The sequence below is a fragment of the Homarus americanus genome, unplaced genomic scaffold, assembly GCF_018991925.1.
Source record: "Homarus americanus isolate GMGI-L3 unplaced genomic scaffold, GMGI_Hamer_2.0 scaffold25013, whole genome shotgun sequence".
Taxonomy (NCBI): Eukaryota; Metazoa; Arthropoda; class Malacostraca; order Decapoda; family Nephropidae; genus Homarus; species Homarus americanus.
The window spans coordinates 714,300-739,319 of record NW_024722158.1 but is presented as its reverse complement, the minus strand read 5'-3'; the positions used below and the strand labels follow the sequence as shown (position 1 = coordinate 739,319).

General features: G+C 42.1%; 1 protein-coding gene across 1 annotated transcript in view; it reads right to left on the bottom strand.

Moving 5' to 3' along the window:
- Positions 1-25,020, bottom strand: part of LOC121861999 (transmembrane protein 245-like) — an 83,280-nt gene that overhangs the window by 5,789 nt on the left and 52,471 nt on the right. Inside the window, exons 7-8 of the mRNA XM_042359927.1 lie at positions 24,046-24,137; positions 8,808-9,116 (exon numbers count right to left, since the gene is read on the bottom strand). Coding sequence (XP_042215861.1) covers positions 8,808-9,116; positions 24,046-24,137 — 401 coding nt within the window. The remainder of the gene's footprint in view (positions 1-8,807; positions 9,117-24,045; positions 24,138-25,020) is intronic.

Here is a 25,020-nt window from a genome sequence, read left to right as displayed (position 1 = left end):
GCCATGCATCCCTACCCCCCTCTGCTGCTAGCTGTAATTGGCTTAAAGTATTATGACGTGTCCACCCGGGGTAGGGAGGGAGGGAGGGAAGAAAGACGACGCTTGACCTAGCCGTGGCAGTTTCATCCCTCAAGGCCACACCGTGTAAACGTGCATCCATTGTTCCGTAAAATGGCTTCCGCCGGACCACCACCCCCAGAGAGAAACCTTTCCTTATCTGGACCCAGCGGCACTAAGCCAAAGAAGACACGACGTTCCTTAAGCTACGAGGTGAAGTATACCATCATCCAAGAGTTGGAGAAAGGAACAAGGCAGGTTGATTTGGCGCGCCAGCATGGTGTGAATGAATCTACGATTCGAACAATAAAGAAGGATGCAGCCAAGATAAAGGAGCACATGAAGATCACAAAGTCTACAGGTGCTTCTATGATCAAGTATTTTCACAACCAGGTGCTTCTCAAGACAGAAAAGTTACTTGTGAGGAACTTGGTGCGTCAGGCGCGACGGAACATGGCGGTCGACACGCACTCTGTGAAGGACTACGCACGTGAACTGTACATGGCAGTGGCACGAAAGATGGGAACTTTAGAGCCCAAACCCTTTAATGCTTCCTCTGGGTGGTTACAGAGGTTTAAGATCCGGAACAAGATCACCAATATAAACATTGGTGTTGAAGAAGCGAGTGCTGACCGTGCTGCGGCTAGGGAATTTCCTCCGTTTTTACGTGAGATTATGGAGGAAGGACAGTACAGTGACGACCAGGTGTTTAACATGGACGAATCTGGTCTTTTCTGGAAAAAGCTACCTTCCAAGTCCTTCGTTGTAAAGAATGCCCGCAGGATTCGGGGCCGGAAGATGCAGAAGGAACGCATCACCGTCCTGTTTACCACCAATGCCTCCGGTACCTGTAAGCTCAAGTTATCGGTGATCCACACAGCACGCAAGCCGCACGCCTACAAAACCATGGACATGACAAAGCTAAATGTCCACTGGCTGACCGCACGTAAGGCGTGGATGTTCTCTACACTGTCCCTCTCCTGGTTTGATGACTGTTTTGTTCCCCATGTAAAGAAATTCTGTGAGCGACAGAATGTGCCATTCAATATTTTGTTGCTGCTGGACAACTCACCAGGACACTCGCCCCTACTGTTAGATCGTCACCCCAACGTAAAAGTGGTCTTCCTTCCTCCCAACACTAAGTCTATATTACAGCCCATGGACCAAGAGTTAATCTATAATGTAAAAGCTGCATTCTCAACAAAAAAATTCAAACTCATGAACGACTACACCAACACCAGGGAAGAGTTGCGTAACCTGAGTGACACCACCACCGATAGCAAGAGCGAAGAAGATGAGGATCAACAGTTGGAACAGCAAAAAATACTGTTCAAACAATTCTGGAGAGTATTTAACATCAAGAAAGCTGTGGACTACTTGGTGGAGTCATGGGATCAGCTGTTTATTGCTTCAATTCGTCACGCATGGAGACATGTGTTGCATGGAATACCAGGTGAGAGGAGGAGTCAATCTGTGACTGGTGAGGTTCAGAATGTTGCAGTAGCAGTGGACCTTGCCAGAGAAGCTGCGCAGACTGTTACAGTTCCAGGCTTCTCCGAGACCACCAACGACGACATCCTGGAGGTGATTAGAGATCCTGAAGTGACTGCCGACGAGATGTTGGAAGAAGATCACGTCAGTGAAGAGGAGGAAGAAGGTGCGTCATTCTCCGAAGAACACAGTTTAACTCATAGTGATATTAAGGGTGCCATGGAGTGTGCAGAGAAAATGAAGTCCTTCCTTTCCCGCGACAATGACGATGACCGCTATGAAGTCTTCCATACCCGGCTGGTGCAGGCTATGGAGCCGTACATCACGGTGTATCACGACAACATAAACACCAGCCGTCAAAAAAGCATAACCGAGTTCTTCGCCCGCAACCCACCACAGCCAGCCCAAGCCAGTGATAGTGACAGTGAAGATGACTTTGAGGCATTTGTCAGGGAAGCCCTGACAACTGTAAGTGACAGTGATGGTGATTCACCTAGTAATGGTGATTCACCTGAGGGCCAGTAATCTGCCCTCTGCCTCGGAACCAGCCTCCATCCCCGTACGCCGACCCATCTCTTCTACTACCGTAAGTGTTCCACCTAACTTTTAGTTTTTCTAACTTAACCTTTATTTTTCCTATGTTAACCTTTATTTTTTCTAACCCAACCTCTTCTATATTACTTGTTTTTTCATACCATCATAAAGTTAAGATAAAATTTTTACTACAACATAGTTGTGTGTCGTCAAAAAGTGGAGCTTGGGGGTCGGCCCGGACTCTATTTCAATTAATCCCATATGTTATGTTATTCACTTTACGCGTTTCTCACTTTACGCGGGACCCTGCGGGTTACATTAACCGCGTAAAGTGAGGGTTAACTGTATTATAATATCTCCATTAGCCGGAACCCCTCAAACCTGCAAATCTCCGATAGCTGGAATTTAAATTTGCTCGGAAAATCATTTCCAAAGCCAGAATTTTCCAAAAATTTCCGAGGTTGAAAATCGAGAGAATTTTCTGAAAATGTCTTGAATAAAGATGAATGTTTAAGTATTTTTTTTTGGGGGGGGGGGGAGACCTGATTCAATGTCAGGTGGAGGTAGGGTGGAGGATTAGTGGTCTCATTACTGACCTTCTGATGGAATGTCACGTCACCCTTTCTTGGGTGGGGGGATTAGTGGGTCTCATGACCTGAAGATGTCTTGAACAAACACAAAACCTAAAGTATTTTTAGAGAGATTGTGATAAGTATAAGTATAAATGAGCAAAGTTGTATCTCTTGAACATTACGTTACATAACATTTTAAAATATGGAGTGAGAAAGCTGAAAGGTGTGAGTAATTAGAGAGATGGAGTGGAAAGGAGTGGTAACATGTACCAGTGATGCCGAGCGATAACCTCCTCAACAGCTGATCTTTTAATTCACCTCCATGCAGTCACATAACAAGACCCTCACTCTGTGTGTGTGTGTGTGTGTGTGTGTGTGTGCGTGCGTGCGTGCGTACGTGCTTGCCGAGCACATTGTAGGATTTCTAGAAGTAGATGAAGAGTTTGTTCAGGAGTCAGGAGGTGAGGTGACATGCCAAGACTCTTACACACATTAACAGCACTACTAAACCATTGGCTTATAACATTTTACATTATAATTTATATATTTTCACATTAATTGATACATGATGGCTCAACTTTTACACTTAGACAACTGATCATTGAATAAACCAGGGCATATGGAGACTCATTATACATTAGTGATGTCACAAAGCTTTGAAACTGCAACCACGTAAATTATCACAACCTGTAATTGCCAACAGTGCGTAACAGAAACGAAACTGATCCCCCAAGTGGCTAATTAGCCAATCAGTGGTGAAGAGGTAGAAGTAAAATTAAGTAAAAGTAATCAAATGTACTTAGTTAATTACCCAAATTATTATGTACGGTGCAAAATAAAGGATGTTTATACTCAAATTAATCGCTATCTTGCAAGAATTTCAGCAATGTAAATTATATTCTCAAGTCAAGTCGGAGACATTTTATAAGCAAAAAAATAAAAACCTCTCTGCCTTTCATAATCCGTTTACGTGTTAATCTCCCCACCTCCCCTCCTCCCAGCCAGAGGGAAAATGGTCTATTGGGGGTGAAAGTGACCACGACATCCCCCCCCCACCCCAAACGGCTAATTCCCATGTGTGTGTATGTGTGTGTGTGTGTGTGCACACACACTACAGAGGGTGGTGAAATGCATCTAGTGTGGCAGCATTATGTTAGTGTTAAAGAGCAAGCACGTCTTCCTCCCTCTCTCTTTCAGCTGCCACCGCTGGCTAGCCCTCATGGCGAACAGGGAAGCAACTTGCATAAGTCCCCCCTGTCAGTACACAGCCTCGTCACAATCAAGACTCCTGCTGTGCCTCCTTGTGGCAACACACGGTAACTAGGTGCCTCGTACGCCCAGGCTAGATCAGCAGGGGATCTCGGAGTAGCAGTGGGCCCCAGATGGATGGCACACAGGCTCACTGGCATGTGGACACGTCCTGGCGCCTACCAACCACCGCCCGCTGCCTTGCGAATTAATCATGGTAGGCACAGTATAAGGCTTTGGGAGTAAACCCTGAACGAAAAATCTGTGGTGGAGCCCCGCATCAGGTAGACATGCTTACAGAGCTCCAACAAGACCCCAACGGTGATATAGGCGGAACAGGTGACCACCATGGGAACCCAACGAATACACCGGCGGACGAAGGCAATGCCTGAAGGACGGGCTACTAAGGCAAAACCCAACAAACTGGGCTATCGGCAGTCCATTCCAACTCTCCCTCTCCCCAGTTGTTGCAACACTTGCACCACTGGATCAGGATAAGGGAGAGCCAAGATGTGTGGTTGCAGCCTGTGCTCTTGCCTCACCACATAAATCAACACACACACAGCCATCACCCAGCTTATCATACCTCTCATCATCATCAAACTTCTATACCCCCAAAACGTCTATGGCAATGAACGAGTGGCGACAGGGACAGGCAGAAATGACTGCCGGGAGTCTCTAGTCACAACTTTGCACATGGGCGGTACAGATAAGATGGTCGTTTATGCACTGGGATCTAGGCAGCATGGTCCTGTCTGTGCGACTGAGCAGCCCTTACAAGGAGACACTCTGCTCACCCCATAAGGGGAGGGGGCAAAAAAAGGTGCCCTAAACATAGCCTGCCTAAAAACCCAACCTGACTGGGCAATCGCACCCACTAAGGTCATCCTTATGCGGTCGAAAACACAATCAAAATAAACAGATCCAAACAAAAACAAACCATACAACCTCTTATGGTCACTGCATGTAGTGTCAGGACCCTTCTGGATACTGGCACAAATGAGCATCCTGAAAGAAGAACTGCCCTTGTGGCAAAAGAGCTGGCTAGGTATAACATCGACAGAGCAGCAATTAGTGAGTCCCGGCTCCCAGATGAGGGTAGACTCACAGAACAGGGGTCTGGCTATACCTTCTTCTGGAAGGGTAAGCCTGCTGTGGAGAGAAACCACATTTATGGAGTTGGCTTTGCCATCCACCAATGCATCCTACACAGGCTAACTGAAATGCCTATTGGGATAAACGAGCGCCTCATGGCGCTTTGAGTCCCACTGAATCACTCACGTCATGCCGTTTTCATCAGTGCATACCCCCAACACTGGATGCAGAAGATGACATCAAGGAGACCTTTTATGCCGACCTCGACAGAGTGCTAACCTCTATCCCGAGAGAAGACAAGGTTGTGCTCCTTGGCGACTTCAATGCCAGAGTTGGCAGAGATGCTAACATTTGGCAGGGAACCATAGGGAGAAATGGACTACGCAAGTGTAATCCCAATGACCTACTCCTCCTCAGCAAGTGTGCTGCTCACAGCCTCACTATCACAAATACCTTATTTAGGCAGGCCGACAAGTTCAAGGGATCGTAGCAACACCCACGATCCAAACACTGGTATCTGATTGGCTACATCATTGTCAGAGAAAGAGATCGCCGAGATGTCCTCATCACCCATGCCATGCGTGGCTCAGATCACCGCGACACCAATCATCAACTTGTAAGATCCAAGCTCTCACTTCATGTCGCCCCAAAATGGAGAAGGCAGCAAGCCTCCTGAAGAGGTTTTAACACTAAGCGTCTGGAGGATCCAGCGATAGCACATGCTTTCTGAGAGCAGCTCCAACAGGGGCTTATAAACAAACCAACTGCAGACAACGTGAATCCCAGTGCCGAATGGGATACTCTTAATACTGTTATAACAAAAATCTGCAGAAAGACCCTTGGCCAGATCAAAAGATTATGCCAGGACTGGTTTGATGAAATAACCCAGCAATCAAGGTACTCATCGATGATAAACGTGCTGCATTTACTGACTGGCAGAACAACCCTCAGACTCAGACCAAAGCTGATACCTTCCGCAAGAAGAAAGCAGCAGGCCAACAGGAACTTCGCAATCTAAAGAACGACTGGCTTAAAAATAAAGCATGTGAAACACAAAAACTTGCAGATCAGCACAAGATGTGCGAATTTTTTATTTCCACTAAAACATTTTATGGGCCAGTCACTCGTGGTGCAGTCCCCCCTCCGCTCATCTGAAGGTAGCCTCATAATTAAAGACAATGAAGGCCTCCTTCAGTGCTGGAAAGAGCACTACCATTCATTGCTAAACCGAAACACCGATGTGGATAAGTATGCACACTTCGGCCTTGAGGTGAATGTACGTAAGACTCAGATTCTCTTTCAACCTGCCCCTGGTTCACACACACCTCCACCATCCACCCAGTTTAACAGTACTGTACTACCATCTCTAATGTTACCCACTTTCGGTATCTCGGCTCCCACCAGTCCACCACCGCAGACATGATGAAGAAATTCAGCATCGGATCAGATGTGCATCTCACACCGTGGGCAGACTCTGAAATCGTGTCTTCAGTTGTAGGGAGCTGAAATTATCCACAAAGTTGCACGTATATCGAGCAGTGGTCCCTGCCCACCCACTACAGGTACTCCTCGACTTATGACCTATTCGACATACAACGACCCAGATATACGACCGCCGCAGTCGTACAAATTTTTTTCTTCAAATTACGTATTTTCAAGTCCCTACGTTAGTGATCGCGCTGTGTACTAACAAAATTTTCGTTTGTAGATGACTCTTTATGGCCAAATCACTCTGTCACCAACACTTCAATGTTCAGGGTGTCACCTCTGCCTCTTTTATCTTCATCAACAATATTTCACAAACATTTTAATGACTTGACGTGTTAAGTGGGAATTTTTCTTCTTTGTTTACAAATACAGTAAAAGAGCTAGAAAGTTGGGTTTTGTGGACAACCAAACACAAGGTACTAAACTAATTAAAATTTTATACCTGTATTCAGAAGGCTTCAACTTTTACAACAATAGTATTGATCAGTGGAAAATGTCCACGTGCTGTCTGTAATGAAGGTGTTGACAACAACACAAAAACATGCAATGAGTGTGAAAGGCTGGTACACAAGACGTGTAACGGAGTAGATGGCAGAGTGCAGGATGTTGCTGACTTTATGTGTTGTGTATGTGCAGTTAACTAGAGAAACTCAACATTGTGGATATGTCCCTGGACTGTGTCAATGAGTTCTGTTACCTGGGTGACATGATCACTGTTGGTGGGGGTGCTGAAGCCAGCTCAGTTGTAAGAGTCAGAAATTGCTGCAGGAATTTTAGGGAGCTGCTGCCTTTATTGACAAGTGGACATTTCATCCGAGTGAAAGGAAGAATATGCAGGTACAGTATACTGTATATGGCTGGTGTGAGAAGTGTGATGTTGTATGGCAGTGAAACATGGACAGTTAAAGAGGATCACATGAGTAGACTTGAGTGAGCTGAAATGACAATGGTGAGATGGATGTGTAATGTGACACTGAAGGACAGAAGGCCCTATTCAGAGCTAAGAGGGTGACTGGGCATTGAGAGTACAGTACGGTACTGTATTAGTGAATTCCTACATAGAGGCAGGCTGAGATGGTTTGGACAAATGGAGATAATTGATGAGCCCATAAGGTCAAGAGGTGCATAAGCCTGAATGTGGAAGGAAGAGAGCAAGGAGTAGGCCAAAAATGACATGAGCAGAGGCTGTAAGAAAACCATTAAGAGTTAGGATCCTCAAAAGAGAGTTTACAATAGCCTGTGCAGCATGGAGAGCTACCATCAGGTAACAGTGGCGAACCCAGACAACTGTAGAAAATGGCCATAAAACAATGATGACAATGACAGTCCTTCACATTGTAATAAGCAACAAAAAAGTGTAATAAGAAATCTACTGTACTCACTGCTGACTACAATCTCACACAAATATAATGAAGGCATCAGGGAGGTGAGGTGAGATGAAGAGCTTCTCTTGTGTTGTGTGCATCTGTTGTGCTCAAATTACTTGATAAGATAGTAAAGATGATGGATCTATATCATCTGACCGGAAGAAGAATGATTGAGGTGTAGTCTGGACTCGGTTGGTACACAACTACACATGAATGTAGCCATTAAAGGATTCAACAGTCTGAGTGCAAATATAGTACGACAACTAATATTTTAAGTGTATTCCCAGTTTGGCGGAAAAGGAAGCCAACTATAGCCAGACTTTCAAGTGATGAAATATGAAAAAAGAAACTAGAAGCACTAAAGACTTGCATAAATGATTGATACATCCAAAGTTCAAAGCTGCTTCAACAACAAATCATTCACTATACAGTATATTAAATCTTATGTGTTTGAAATAATAAAGCATCATAAGAAAATTACTCACTAGTTTTGCTGTACTGTAGTAGAAAAGAGGGATGAATACTCAACAGTGAGAGAAGATCCATCGAGGAATGGATGCAAACTACCATCTGACTGGGGACAATACCTTACCTTTTCTGGCGTGTTATTGAGCGAGTGAGACCAATAACAAGACTCTCTAGCGGGGTACCACACATAGGAGGCACGGCCACTCTGCCTGCCTTCCTCTCCCCGACCAACACCTCCGCTGCCCGTCACATGCCTCAACCTCGCACTCTCACTACTAGATGAGTGTAGTGCCAGTCTTCTGGGTACTGACAAGCTAATATATCCAACACCGAGATGCTGGAGCTCTGGAGTGAGGTACGGGGTGCAACGGGCCTTACGGTGGTGTTTGTTTACAAGGGGCGTGTGTTGCTGTACAAGCTGGTCTACTCTGGGGTTGGGTTTCAGATGGGGACAGCTGCTGGGGCATGACAGTGGAACATGACTTACTGCAGACACCTGCTGCTTGTCTCCCTCTTGTTGTGGGGCGTTGATTGTTGGCGTTGGCTCCTCTTTCCCCACTCCCTCCTGCGTCGTCCCACTGGAGTCCGAGGCATTTTGTTTGTCGTCTTTATCCTGACTAATCACTGTATCAGCATTTAAACTTACAGCATCTTGTTCTACCGAGGAAGAAGTTGGAGACCCTTCTGGTATGGTTGACAGTTGACTGTTTGAGGAGTGTTCCCCTACATCCTCGACTGTTTCTTCCTCTGCTACAGGTGTCAATGAAGCGCTTTTCTCCTCAACAACAGCTTTCTCCTAAACAGAAAAAATAAGTCACTAATTGTTTACACTGCTTCAGATAAACTACAGATAGACCCCGACTTACGACGGGGTTAGGGACCCAAATCCAGGTCGTAAGTCCGACATGGTCGTAAGTCCGACATAGAAAAATAAATAATCTACAATGAAATACAGTACAGTAAAAGTAATGAATAATAAATGGATAGTACAGTGAAAGTAATAAATAATAAGGAATGGTTACAGTGTGACAGCACTTACCTTTAATGTAGTCAGCTGAATGCACATGGGGCCCCCATAATTTTCTAATTATACATGGAGACTACATTAACTGGAAACGTTTCGGTATAGAAAATGCGTGTGTCATTTGAAAAAAAAAAAAAAAAAAAAAAAAAAAAAAAAAAAAAAAAAAAAAAAAAAAATTTAATAAAAAATCTGCGGCAGTCTTAAGTCCCGACGGTCGTAAGTCGTAGCAGTCGTAAGTCGGGGTCTGTCTGTAGTTGTAATTACCTAAGCTACACAATAAATGACCTAACATGCTAGTTCCTGTCCCAAGTAACGTGTTTATGATAAATGAGACTGTAGATACAAGGTGACACACCACTCTATTGTCATGGAATTCATCATTACGTATATGAAGGAATCTCAAAAGGTTCTGCTACTCAGGGATAATTTAATAAACTAATTTTCTGGTAATATAAAGTTGAATGATTAGGAATTTGCTTCTGTTAATTTTATACAGTTATTGTTTGAGTGAAAGTTATAAGTATGATGTCTGAGACTATTATAGATTTTGGCTAAAAGGAGTGGCATAAAATTCCCAATTAAAGAAAGTTACACAGCAACAGATAGTGAACAGTGGATGTGCCTCAGCAAGGTGGACCAAAGAATTGAGGAGGACCCCCAATCAAGACAGCCTTCAGAAATCAACACTGAGGCAACTGCATCCCGGGCTGTGAGCTCGAGTATGATGTGTACCAAAGTCAATGATATAAGCACGATGGTAAGAATTTCACACAGGAAAATCATGACCATCATCCAGGAATATTTGGGAATGTTTAATGTCTCTGCAAAATGGGTTCCCTGACGTCAACACTCAGGATCAACACCAGAGAATATAAGTCACCAGCTTCTTCAGCTATACAGTATGTAGCCCATCCAGCCAACTTTTTATCCTGTCTGGTAATGGGAGATGAGACCAGTAGTTCAAAAGTCAACCTTCTATCAGGTTGCTAAAGGGATTCTGTTGACCTACTCACTACCTGCCACATAAGACAAAGATCACCAGTGACTTACTATCAGTGTTAACCTAAAGTAAGAACTACACATTATTATCTGGAAGAAACAACAAAGAATGCTCCTCTTCCACAACAATGTACCAGTCAGTCCACTAACCCCATGTTGCACACATGTCTAATCATGACTGTTATTTTTTAATAACTCACCCACCCTCCCTACAGCCCAGATTTGGCCCGAAGCAACTATGGTCTACTCTGAGGACACTGTATTTAGGATGATGAGGTGGTGAAGGAGGCTAATACAGTGTGATCTAAGAAACACTGGGAAGACTGGTACACTACAGTATACAGTAGTGATGGTGAAGCATGTTACTCATACAGTATCTCTAACTCACAACTTACTTCATCATAAAATACCTACTTCAAAACACTGTACTATAATAGGTTCATTACTCAATAGATCCTTGTACAGGTAGTAGGCAGCTACCAAACAAGGCGGTACTACACCCTGGGAAGATATTGGAAGCATAATGTGTTGTCTAATGGAAGACCCTGCTGCCATATGGCATCATTAAAATTGTGACCAAGTCCCAGGTTGCTGATCTGACTTTCTGCCTCATTTACACACAATTGCAAGGTCTCAATTTTTTTTTTTACTTTGGCAACACAACATACAGTAAGTCCTCCATTAACGTCGGGGCTACATTCCTAAAAATGTGACGTTATACGAAACAACGTTAAGTGGATCAATTTTCCCTATAAGAAATAGATGAAATACGGAAGTTCCGTTCCTGAGCCTCCCTTTGCCCCATGAAATACATTGCATACACAGAAAAATATTGCCATTTCTATAGAAAATAATGCACACATATACAACTACGTACTAAGTTTGTATTGGTACTCAGTGATGGGCGGAGGTGGTAGAGCGAGTGTGTGATGGGTAGTGAAGCAGAGGAGGCGGATGGCGGGGAGTAAGGTGGGAGTGGAGGAGGAGGGTGAGTCACTGAGACTCTGCGCCAAGCCAGGAGAGCGTAGCGCTGCCAGACGAGAGCGGGTGATGCACAGTAAAATGTAGTCCGTGACGACACAAAACGACGTAGTATTGGATCACCGGGACGTTAAACAAATTTTTGGTCTCTAAAGTTTAGCGACGTAGTACTGAAACAAAGTTAAACGGGACGACGTTAAGCGAGAACTTCCTGTGCATATATCATTTATTACTACGTATTGAATTTTTTTTTATGGTCCTTTAATATTATTAGTACAGGTTGTACCTCTCTAGTCTGGTAACCTCAGGACCTGACTGGTGCCGGACCATGGAAATTCACCCTTTTCCTGGATAGATAGTGACTTGTGCATACACTTGGAAGCACTCACACCAATTTCACTGCTTCGTGGTCTCTTTGAAGACATTTGAAGGGTTAAATGTTGTACAGTAGGTTCTCAAATTTCGTGAGTTTTTAATTCGACGTTTTTTATTTGGACACAAAAAAAACCCACTGCACAATTTAAAATTTTGATGGGTTTGAGCGGCCCACCAACGTTCAGACGTGCACAATTGTGTAAACAGCGTCATTTCTCTATGTACAAAAGATTCATTATTGTTTATTACTGAATGTCTTTTTGATTGAATTAATGTTTGTGTGCAAAATGAACAATATAATTCATTAATAACACGTATTGTGTCTGGTGAAGTTTATTTACTTGAGATATTTGTTTTTAGCTCATAAAATTCATATAAATTACCTGGCCAGAATACAATTTACATTGCTGGAATTTATATAAGATAGTGATTAATTTGAATATAAACAAGCTAAAATTTGCATTAGACATACAAATTTTATATCTAATTTAAGAATTTTTTTAGAGAGAGCAAAAATTTTATCTTTTGTGCAAAATATATGACGTTTATATTCAAATTATTTGCTGTCTTGCAAGGAATCCAGCAATGTAAATTATATTCTCCTAAATATAGTCTGAGGTATTATTTATTATTAACCTAAAAGCCCAGTCCTCTTCCCCAAACATTTTTCTGGGAGGGAGGGAGCCAGCGAGCGTGGGAAGAGTTGAGTCCATTATTTGAACGGACATTAACCGGCAACTGTATTTCTCTTAAATATTAATTGTGTGTGCATACCATCATAAAATTAAGATGTTATTTTTACTACAAGGTACGTATTGTCGGAAAAAGTGGAGTTTTGGGGGTCGGCCCAGTCTCTATTTCAATTAATCCCATATGTTCTGTTATTTAGTTTACGCGTTTCTCGGTTTACGCGGACGTCCACGGGTTCAATTGACCACATAAATCGAGACCATATACTGTATTTTTATTTAACATTTTTTTCAATTTTTTATTAATTATTATTATTATTATTATTATTATTATTATTATTATTATTATTATTATCATTATTATTATTATTATTATTTCATCTTCACCCCCAGGCCCTGATATGGGTCATTGACCTGTGCCCTGGTGGGCTAATCCCGTAAAAAAAAAAAAAAAAATAAAGACCTCCCTAAATTGGACTACTGTATCATACACAGTATGGGGCTCAAGGCCATCCAACTTAGAGGGGTCTTACTGCCACCCTTGAAAATCCTGTTAAAATTTTATGCATAAAAGGTTATTAATGTTAAACACTTTCTCACTCTCAGTTTCTTGTGAGGCCGAGTGTAACTCTTCCACTAAAACTGCCTCTCCCCTTCAACATGTAACCTGCTGCTGTAAGCACACACAGGCACTTCCTATATCAATAAATACACCGACTTCCTCTACAGCGTGTAAGGTGGCCTCTGTCTCAGCCCAGGGCACAATATTACCTTATCATTGCATCTTTTCCTCAGAGCACTGCACATACCTGAAAACAAATCCGGCCATATTGTCAACATTGTGGAAACTGCAGACCATGACCTTGATGTTAGCAAGTGCTGGAAGGAGTGCAAGATTGCAAACTGCATCACCAACATCAATGAAACATTGAAAGAGCCCAAATAAGACACAGTGAATGTTTGTTGGCAAACCCTGTGGCCTGTGTGTGTTAACACTTCCAAGGATTACCGTCCAAATAAAAGGATATCAATGACATTGTGAGTGTTGCATATCACTCGAGTGGTCTAGGGTATGTGGACAAGGTCACAGAAAACATGGAAAACTGACTGATGGGCACAGAGAGAAACTGACAGTAGATCATTGGAACAGTTGGTAAAATGTGCCGAGGAAGACGACGAGGAAGAAATTTTAATATTACGGTAGGGTCGTGATATATCGCGACTTTATGTAACTTTTTTAAGTACAGTTGTACCCCACTTAACACGGTTAATAGAACCCAGAGGGTCCCGTGTTAAGTGAAATCCGCGTTAAGTGAACAACAGAACATATGGGATTACAGTTTTACCCCGCCTAACGCGGTTTCACTTAACGCGTTTTATCATATACGCGGTGCCTCGCCAGAGCTGAACTTTCACTTAACACGGATTTTTTCCACATATACGCGGTGAGTGTCCGGCTCCAGACGCTATTTTTAGATTTGCCCCACCCGCCACCCTGCCTGACTGCCTGTTTTAGCTCATAAAATTCATACAAATTGCCCGGTCAGAATATAATTTACATTGCTGGAATTCTTATAATTTGGTGATCATTTTGAATATAAACATCATATATTTTGCATTAGACATACAAATTTTAGACAAAAATTTTTCTCAGAGTAACTATGTTATCTTTTGTGCAAAATATATGACATTTATATTCAAAATATTCCTGGTCTTACAAGGAATCCAGCAATGTCAATTATATTATCCTAACTTTAGTTTGAGGTATTATTTATTACAAAAAAGGTAAATATTCTGGTGTTCCCACACATCTGGTGGGACGGTTGGTGGGGGGTGGGGGGGAGGGAGGGACCGACCGACTATCTGTTACCCTGTGAAAATATTTTTTTTGTTTTATTAACTGAAGATATTTGTTTTAGCTCATAAAATTCATACAAATTACCCGGTCTGAATATAATTTACATTGCTGGAATTCTTATAATTTGATGATCATTTTGAATATAAACATCATATATTTTGCATTAGACATACAAATTTTAGATAAAAATTTTTCTCAGAGTAACTATGTTATCTTTTGTGCAAAATATATGACATTTATATTCAAAATATTCCTGGTCTTACAAGGAATCCAGCAATGTCAATTATATTATCCTAACTTTAATCTGAGGTATTATTTAATACTAAATGTTAAAAACTCTTGAAGGGAGGATTGGTGGGGGGTGGGGGGGAGGGTTGGGACTGACCGCGCGGTTGGAAGAGGGGGGGAGGCAAGGTGGGGTACTTTGATTGACAGATAGTGTCCTGAAGATTATTTTTTTTTTTATTAACTGAAGATATTTGTTTTAGCTCATAAAATTCATACAAATTACCCGGTCAGAATATAATTTACATTGCTGGAATTCTTATAATTTGGTGATCATTTTGAATATAAACATCATATATTTTGCATTAAACATACAAATTTTAGATAAAATTTTTCTCTAGGTAACTATGTTATCTTTTGTGCAAAATATATGACATTTATATTCAAAATATTCCTGGTCTTACAAGGAATCCAGCAATGTCAATTATATTTTCCTAACTTTAGTTTGAGGTTATCCCACACATCTCCTTGGGACGGTTGGTGGGGGGTGGGGGGGGGAGGGAGGGACCGACCGACCATCTGTTAGCCGGCTGTGTAGTGTGAGAGGGAGGGAGTCGAGTCCATTATTTGAATGGACATTAACTTGGCGACTGTATTTCTCTATTTCTCTTAAGTATTAATTGTGTGCATGTACCATCATAAAATTAAGATGTTATTTTTACTACAACATAGGTATGTGCCTTCAAAAAGTGGAGTTTGGGGGTCGGGCCGGTTTCTATTGGAATTAATCCCATATGTTCTGTTGTTCACTTAACGCGGATTTCACTTAACGCAGGACCCTCTGGGTTCAATTGACCGCGTTAAGTGAGACCTGACTGTAATTCAATGAAACTGACCCCAAAAAGAAATTTTGAGGAAAACCACTAAATTTTAATAAATAATACCTCAAACTAAAGTTAGGATAATACAATTGACATTGCTGGATTCCTTGTAAGACCAGGAATATTTTGAATATAAATGTCATATATTTTGCACAAAAGATAACATAGTTACCTAGAAAAATTTTTTTATCTAAAATTTGTATGTTTAATGCAAAATATATGATGTTTATATTCAAAATGATCACCAAATTATAAGAATTCCAGCAATGTAAATTATATTCTGACCGGGTAATTTGTTTGAATTTTATGAGCTAAAACAAATATCTTCAGTTAATAAAAAAAAAAATAATCTTCACGACACTATCTGTCAATCAAAGTACCCCACCTTGCCTCCCCCCCTCTTCCAACCGCGCGGTCAGTCCCAACCCTCCCCCCCACCCCCCACCAATCCTCCCTTCCAGGGTTTTTAACATTTAGTATTAAATAATACCTCAGATTAAAGTTAGGATAATATAATTGACATTGCTGGATTCCTTGTAAGACCAGGAATATTTTGAATATAAATGTCATATATTTTGCACAAAAGATAACTTAGTTACTCTGAGAAAAATTTTTATCTAAAATTTGTATGTCTAATGCAAAATATATGATGTTTATATTCAAAATGATCATCAAATTATAAGAATTCCAGCAATGTAAATTATATTCAGACCGGGTAATTTGTATGAATTTTATGAGCTAAAACAAATATCTTCAGTTAATAAAACAAAAAAAATATTTTCACAGGGTAACAGATAGTCGGTCGGTCCCTCCCTCCCCCCCACCCCCCACCAACCGTCCCACCAGATGTGTGGGAACACCAGAATATTTACCTTTTTTGTAATAAATAATACCTCAAACTAAAGTTAGGATAATATAATTGACATTGCTGGATTCCTTGTAAGACCAGGAATATTTTGAATATAAATGTCATATATTTTGCACAAAAGATAACATAGTTACTCTGAGAAAAATTTTTGTCTAAAATTTGTATGTCTAATGCAAAATATATGATGTTTATATTCAAAATGATCACCAAATTATAAGAATTCCAGCAATGTAAATTATATTCTGACCGGGCAATTTGTATGAATTTTATGAGCTAAAACAGGCAGTCAGGCAGGGTGGCGGGTGGGGCAAATCTAAAAATAGCGTCTGGAGCCGGACACTCACCGCGTATATGTGGAAAAAATCCGTGTTAAGTGAAAGTTCAGCTCTGGCGAGGCACCGCGTATATGAAAAAACGCGTTAAGTGAAACCGCGTTAGGCGGGGTAATACTGTATTGCGGCTACCAAAATTATCGACGTTTTCCTATACGGCTAATCCTCGATTTACGACCTACTCGACCTACGACCACCCGCACTTACGACCTACCTCGGTCGGTACGACCACTCACACATACGACCGCCGCAGTCGGTACCAAAATTTTTTTCAAATGACGTGCGTATTTTCTAGACCGAAACGTTTCCGTCCCGTACGAGAGCGTCGCGTGGGCTGGGTCGCCTCGTGGTGTACAGCACCCACACCGTAGAGTGCTTAGTTGGTGTTTGGCTGTCGTTGATCCCGTAACTGATTGCGCTGTGTACTGACATTATTTTCGTATCTAATAAAATTTAGAATGATTAAAGCGTATAAGTGAGAGTGTTGGTGGTGCTCAGAAGAAAAGGAGACAATCAATTACTTTTTAGACGAAAATGAAGATAATAATGCAGTATGAAAATGGAAAAACTGTAGCAACCATTTCACGTGGCCTAGGCTTCTCGCACTCGACCCATATCTACTATTTTGAAGGACAAGGAACGTATTCGTGAGGTAGTGAAAGGATCAGCACCTATAAAGGGAACTATAATAACAAAGAAAAGACAAGGTCCCATTCATGAGACGGAAAAATTACTTGTGATATGGATGGAAGACCAGATACAGACGAGTGTATGCCTTAAGCCTTCTAACCCAACAGGCTAAGGCAAGAAGCCTTTTCGAAAGCCTGAAGGAGCAGGCAGGAGATGAGTGCGAGCAAACCTTCACAGCAAGTCATGGGTGGTTTAACAGATTTAAGGACCGCTACAGCTAGTGCTGACGTTGGTGCTGCCGAAGCTTTTAAGGAGGAGCTAGATTGTGTCATCGTGGAGGGAAATTATTTGCCCGAGCAAATATTCAATGTGGATGAAACTGGATTATTATGGAAGCGCATGCCTGAGCGGACATACATCCACAAAGAGGTGAAAACAATGCTGGGATTCAAGGCATTCAAGGACAGAATTACATTTCTGTTGGGGGGGGGGGGAATGTTCCTGGTTTCAAGCTAAAGCCCTTCATGATCTATCATTCAGAGAACCCAAGGGCTTTTAAGCATGTCAGCAAGCACACACTGCCAGTATTTGATAGAAGTAACAAGAAAGCCTGGATGACCCTAGTACTGTTTGAGGATTGGTTCATGACTTGTTTCACTCCACGAGCCAAGGAGTATTGTCTGCAACAAGGGATTGCATTCAAGATTTTGTTAATTTTGGATAATGCTCTGGGACACCCACCACACCTGGACGACCTGCACACTGATGTTAAGGTAGTCTACATTCCCCCTAACACTACCTCTGTCATCCAACCCATGGATCAAGGTGCTATTGTAGCTTTTAAAGCTAATAGCTAGACCCCGACTAACGACTGCTTGGACTTACGACCGTCGGGACTTACGACCACCACAGTTGTGACCATTTTTTTTTCATTTTTTTTTTTTCAAATATGACATGCATTTTCTATACCAAAACGTTTCCAGTTAATGTAGTCTCCATGTATAATTAGAAAATTATGGGGGCCCCATGTGCATTCAGCTGACTACATTAAAGGTAAGTGCTCAGTCACACTGTAACCATTCCTTATTATTTATTACTTTTACTGTACTGTATTTCATTGTAGATTTTTTATTTAATTTTTTTTTTTATCTATGTCGGACTTACGACCTGGATTTGGGTCCCTAACCCCGTTGTAAGTCGGGGTCTAGCAGTATTTACGTACAACCTTCGCTCAGGCTGTTGCTGCTACTGAAGGTGAGAAAATGGTCAGAGTCTTGGAAGGACTACAACATCTTGAAATGTACAAAGAACATAGCTGCAGCATGGGATGAGGCTACAGGTCAGTGCATGAAAGGAATATGGAAGAATGTCCTGAGAAAGATGTGTGAACAGTTTCAGAGGATTTAATGAAGATGAAGCAATTTCTGAGATTAGTAACAAGATAGTGGAGTTGGGTAAACAGCTGCAGTTAGAAATTGATAATGAAGATGTTGGACAGTTGGTTGAAAGTAGCAGAAAAGCTAAGTAATGTGGAACTTATCGAACTGGAAGCACAGAAAAATGTAGAGGAAAAATAGAGTCAAAATGTAGAAGAACCTGCACCCCCAAAAATTTTTCAGTGAAACAAATGGCAGAGGCATTTGCTACTACTGTATTAATAAGGGGATGCAAATGTTTGACGGAATGGATCAAAATGTTGAGCGTTTTGCCAAAGTTGACAGAATGATCCAAGATGCACTTGCTTGCTACAGGGAGATTTATAATGAAAAGAAAAAGCAAACTGTGGTCTAAATTGGACATCTATTTTAAGAAGTCCCCCATTGCTGTCTCCTCACGCCCCACCACTGCTGCCTCTTCACTCCCTCAAGATGATCCAATACCTTCAACCAGCTAGTTTCCCCTGTACATAAACCTGTCTGAAGAAAGCGACATTGATGACCCACCCAGCCCTGTCTCCTCCTCTGCTTTACCCAATTAATATAGTCTCCATGTATACCTGTAAATAGAAAAATTATGGGGCCCCATGTGCATTCAGCTGACTACATTAAAGGTAAGTGCTCAGTCACATTGTATCCATTCTTCATTATTGACTATTTTTACAGTACAGTGGTCCCTCGGTTAACGAAATTTCGGTTTATGAATTACCTTCCATTAGAATAATTCAATTCAGTTAACGAACAAAAATTCGGTTAACGAAATTCTTACGAAAATGTTTTGACGTGCTTTGGCTTGCTCACCAGCTGGAAGATTAGTCCGCCAATACAGTAATCGGTTCTAGGGCTTACATTTGTTAAAATTGGAGTAAATATCAAGAAGGTTGTACTATTCAATAATTTCCAAGTTTAATATTAAATTTTTTAGTCATTTTAACACATATTTAACATAATTGCAGTACAGGTTGTACCTCTCTAGTCCAGCATTCTGTGGTCCGGAAACTCTCGTGGTCCAGAACGATTTTAGTTTGTCCAATAGGTAGTTTTTTTTTTTTTTTACTTATCTGAATTATTATTATTATTACAGGAGTATTAAATTTTTGCCCCCAGGCCCCAATGTGGGTTAGTGACCTCTGCCCAGGTGGGCTAATCCCCGTAAAAAACAACAACAACAAAGCCGCAGGAAATTAAGGTTTGTTTACATCCGGCAGTTCGGCTGCTCTCTCTCTCTGCTTGTCTATACAGAGTACAACATTTAACCCTTCAATATATATGAGCAGTAAATAAGTGTGCTTTCATATTCTTATGTAGAGTAATGACGATATGTTTTCACATGTGCGCACTTAGAGTAATGACGATATGTTTTCACATGTGCGCACTTACATACGTGCAGTCTCACTGTTTTTTTTACCATTAATGGTTAGCATTAAATAACATTACAGGGACTTCAAACAACCATATTAATTTTTTTACATTAATTTTACTACAGCTACAATGAGGGTCTTATTTTCTTCAGTTTTATATGTAGAACCAATCAGTCAATGGTTTTGTAAGCTTTAACATAAACAATGCCGGCAGCCGTCTCGTCTCCTCTAATATTCCACGTATTATTAATAAATTGTATTGTTAATTTTGCACACACACACACATTAATTCAATAAAAACAAATTCAGAAACATTAATTAAAATATATATGAACAGTAAATAAGTGTTGCTTTCATATTTTTATGAAGATATGTTTTCACGTGTGCGCACTTACATACGCGATCTCTCTTTTTCTTTACCATTATCGTCAGCTACTTCTATTGTTCCATTTATTAACATTAAATAACATTACTTAAAACAACCATATAAATTTTACTACAGCTACAACCAAGGTCTTATTTCCTTCAGTTTTATATGTAGAACCAGTCAGTCACTGGTTTTGTAATCAACGAAAACAAAGCTGTCTCATTTCCTCGTGTGTTTTAATATTCTACGTATTATTAATGAATTGTATTGCTCATTTTGCACACATAAACATTAATTCAATAAAAAAGACATTCAGTAATAAGCAATAATGAATCCTTTGTACATAAGAGAAATGACGCTGCTTACACGATTATGCACGTCGTCTGCACGTTGGCGGGCCGTTCAAACCCGTCGAAATTCAAGTTTCCGCCGTCAAAATTTTTATTTATTTGTTTTTGTGTGTGTGTTCCAATAAAATACGTTGAATTAAAAACTCGCAAAATTTGAGAAGCTACTATACGACATTTAACCCTTCAATATGTCTTCAATGAGACCATGATGCAGAGAAAGTGGTGCTAGTGCTTCCAAGCAAAAGCACAAGTCACTATCTATCCAGGAAAAGGGTGAATTTCCATGGTCCGGCACCGGTCAGGTCCCGAGGTAGCCGGAGTAGAGAGGTACAACCTGTGCAGGGAACAAGTTTTTGGTGTGCCCATCAGCCGCTTGACTCACCCACCAAGGCCTCAGTTTGTATCTCTGTTCAGTGGAGGAAACATCTTGCTTGTGGGTCTCTTGAACACAGAGTATTTTTACATTTTTACAGCACAATTATTGGTCATTCTGAAATTTATTTTACATATTGACAATATATAGTCCAGTGCAGTGTTGATTTAAAGAATATAATCTTGAATTACACCAAGTGAACTTAAAATTTTATGGGTGAAATGGCACCATGGGGTATGGGATGATTTCTCTTCCACACCAATTCCTTCTCTTCTCCCTTCTCCTCCACCCCCACTTCTAATTTCCATCATCATCATCAACCAGGAGCCTTCTAAATACACACCTCAAAGTAAGTCTACTTTATTGCATTTTTTTTAACTTTGTATGTAATTTTCGGTGAGCTGGACCCAATTACCCAAAATCCCATTGAAACAAAGGTTTCGGTTAACAAAATTTTTGGTTAATGAACAACCTTCTGGAACGAATTGTGTTCGTTAACCGAGGGACCACTGTACTGTATTTCATTTTAGATTATATAGGTATAATTTTTTTGCATTTCCGACTTACGACCTGGATTTGGGTCCCTAACCCCGTCGTAAGTCAGGGAGCAGCTGTACTGTACAGCGATAATTTTTTATATTTTGCAATGGAAATCGGTTATGAAATATTTCAAATGTACCGCCATAGCAAACAAATGCGATATTTGCTCACCAGAGGCGCCACCGTGGCTGCTCACTCACACATTCACGCTCGCCCGCTCAGTCTTTCTGAGTGAGTGACGAGAAAGCAGCCGACTTTGCTGCAGCTTACGACTTGTAAGGTGAGTGTAAATGGGTTTCTAGTGACGTGTGAAGTGAAGAACATGGAAAGTTCAATGGAAAAGATTTAATACTATAAGTAATATTTTTGGTGTTTGTTTATTATGTAGGTGTGGGATTGTCAAGTGAGCGTGGCAGTGTGGCGTCAGCTGCCGAGTCTGGTGTTCCCAGGATGGTGCGTCAGCTACCGAGTCTGGTGTTCCCAGGATGGTGCGTCAGCTACTGAGTCTGGTGTTCCCAGGATGGTGTATCAGCTACTGAGTCTGGTGTTCCCAGGATGGTGCGTCAGCTACTGAGTCTGGTGTTCCCAGGATGGTGTATCAGCTACTGAGTCTGGTGTTCCCAGGATGGTGTATCAGCTACTGAGTCTGGTGTTCCCAGGATGGTGCGTCAGCTACTGAGTCTGGTGTTCCCAGGATGGTGCATCAGCTACTGAGTCTGGTGTTCCCAGGATGGTGCGGCCACTGCTGAGTCTGGTGTTCCCAGGATGGCAAGGCCAGCTACTGAGTCTAGTGTTCCCAGGATGGTGCATCAGCTACTGAGTCTGGTGTTCCCAGATGCAGCAGCATCAGCTGCTGAGTCTGGTGTCTCAGGATGGTGCCGTCAGCTACCGAGTCTGGTGTTCCTGTGATGGTGCTGCCAGCTGCTGAGTCTGGTGTTCTGTGATGGTGCGCCGCCACTGAGTCTGGCAGTGTTCCCAGGATGGTGCATCAGCCACTGGAGTCTGGTGTTCTGGGATGGTGCCGGCCAGCTGCCGAGTCTGTTCCTGATGGTGCGGCCAGCTGCTGAGTCTAGGTTCCCAGAATGGTGCGCCAGCTGCCGAGTCTAGTGTCTCTAGGATGGTGCGTCAGCTGCTGAATCTGGTGTTCCCAGGATGGCGCGCCAGCTGCTGAGTCTAGCGTTCCTGAGTCTAGTGTTCCTGAGTCTAGTGTTCCTCCCCAGGATGGTGCGCCACGCTGAGTCTAGTGTTCCCAGAATGGAGCATCAGCTGATGAGTCTGGTGTTCCAGGATGGCGCGTAAGCTGCTGAGTCAGGTGTTCAGGATGGTGCTGCCGCCGCGCCCGCGTTCCCAGGATGGCGCGTAAGCTGCTGGAGTCAGGTGTTCCCCAGGATGGTGCGGCCAGCTGCTGAGTCAGGTGTTCCTGGCAGGATGGTGCATCAGCTGCTGAATCTGGTGTTCCCAGGATGGTGCGCCAGCTGCTGGGAGTCTAGTGTTCCTGAGTCTGGTGTTCCCAGGAGCGGTGCATCAGCTGCTGAATCTGGTGCCCCAGGATGGTGCGTCAGCAGCTGAGTCTGGTGTTCCCGAGTCTGGTGTTCCCAGGATGGTGCATCAGCTGCTGAATCTGGTGTTCCCAGGATGGTGCGTCAGCTGCTGAGTCTAGTGTTCCCGAGTCTGGTGTTCCCAGGATGGTGCGTCAGCTGCTCAGTCTAGTCTTCCCAGGATGGTGCGTCAGCTGCTGAGTCTAGTGTTCCTGAGTGTGGTGTTCCCGAGTCTAGTGTTCCTGAGTGTGGTGTTCCTGACACTAGTGTTCCCAGGATGGTGAGTCAGCTGCCGAGTCTTGTGTTCCTGGGTCTAGTGTTCCTGAGTCTAGTGTTCCCAGAATGGTGAGTCAGCTGCTGAGTCTGGTGTTCCCAGGATGGTGCATCAGCTGCTGAGTCTGGTGTTCCTGAGTCTGGTGTTCCTGAGTCTGGTGTTCCTGAGTCTGGTGTTCCTGAGTCTAGTGTTCCCAGGATGGTGCATCAGCTGCTGAGTCTGGTGTTCCTGAGTCTAGTGTTCCCAGGACGGTGAGTCAGCTGCCGAGTCTTGTGTTCCTGAGTCTAGTGTTCCCAGGATGGTGCATCAGCTGCTGAGTCTGGTGTTCCTGAGTCTAGTGTTCCCAGGACGGTGAGTCAGCTCTATAACCTACAGCTCATTGAATAATGAATGTTCTTAAATATACATCCATGGTTATGGTTGTAAGTTATTAAATACTTACTCTAAATTATACAGTATGTAAATCATACTGGTTACACGTGTGTGTGTGTGTGTGTGTGTGTGTGTGTGTGTGTGTGTGTGTGTGTGAGTGTGTGTGTGTGAGAGAGGTGGATGATGAGACCAGCAGGGAACACAGTTAGTGAGCTACTCTGTACTGCACAACACAAGGAATAAAGTGCTCACCGTCACAGACAACGAGGGTGTTGGCTCAGGTGGATCTTGGCTGCCCACACACACCAACATGGCTGACTGTATGAGGCTTGCTTCCTCCCCTTCTGTTGTAAACAAATATGCATTAATAAATATATATATATATATATATATATATATATATATATATATATATATATATATATATATATATATATATATACATACACAAAGCTACTTCTCGACTTATGACCTACTCCACTTACGACCACCCGGACATACGACCGCCTCAGCCGTACCAAAATTTTGTCAAATTACATATTTTCGAGTCCCGACGTTAGTGATTGCGCTGTGTACTGACAAAATTTTTGTTTGTAATTCCCTTTAAAATGGCTGGCAAGCTAAGAAGTGAGAGTTTTGTGGTACTGAGAAGAAAAGAAACACCCATTTTAGATTTTCTATGTACAGGTTGTACCTCTCTAGTCCGGCAATCTCGGGACCTGACCGGTGCCGGACCATGGAAATTTCCGGACCATGGAAATTCACCCTTTTCCTGGACAGATAGTGACTTGCGCTTACGTTAGCACCACTTTCACTGCTTCGTTGTCTCTTTCAAGACATATTGAAGAGTTAAATGTCGTACAGTAGCTTCTCAAATTTCGCGAGTTTTTAATTCAAAGTTTTTTATTGGGACACACAAAAAACACTACATAATTTAAAATTTCGACGGGTTTGAACGGTCCGCCAACGTTCAGACGAAGTGCACAATCGTGTAAACAGCATCATTTCTCTTATGTACAAAAGATTCATTATTGTTTATTACTGAATGTCTTTTTTATTGAATTAATGTTGGTGTGCAAAATGAGCAATACAATTCATTAATAATATGTAGAATATTAAAACACAGGAGGAAATGACACAGCATTGTTTTCATTGATTACAAAACCAGTGACTGATTGGTTCTACATATAAAACAAGAAAGTAAGACCCTGGTTGTAGCTGTAGTAA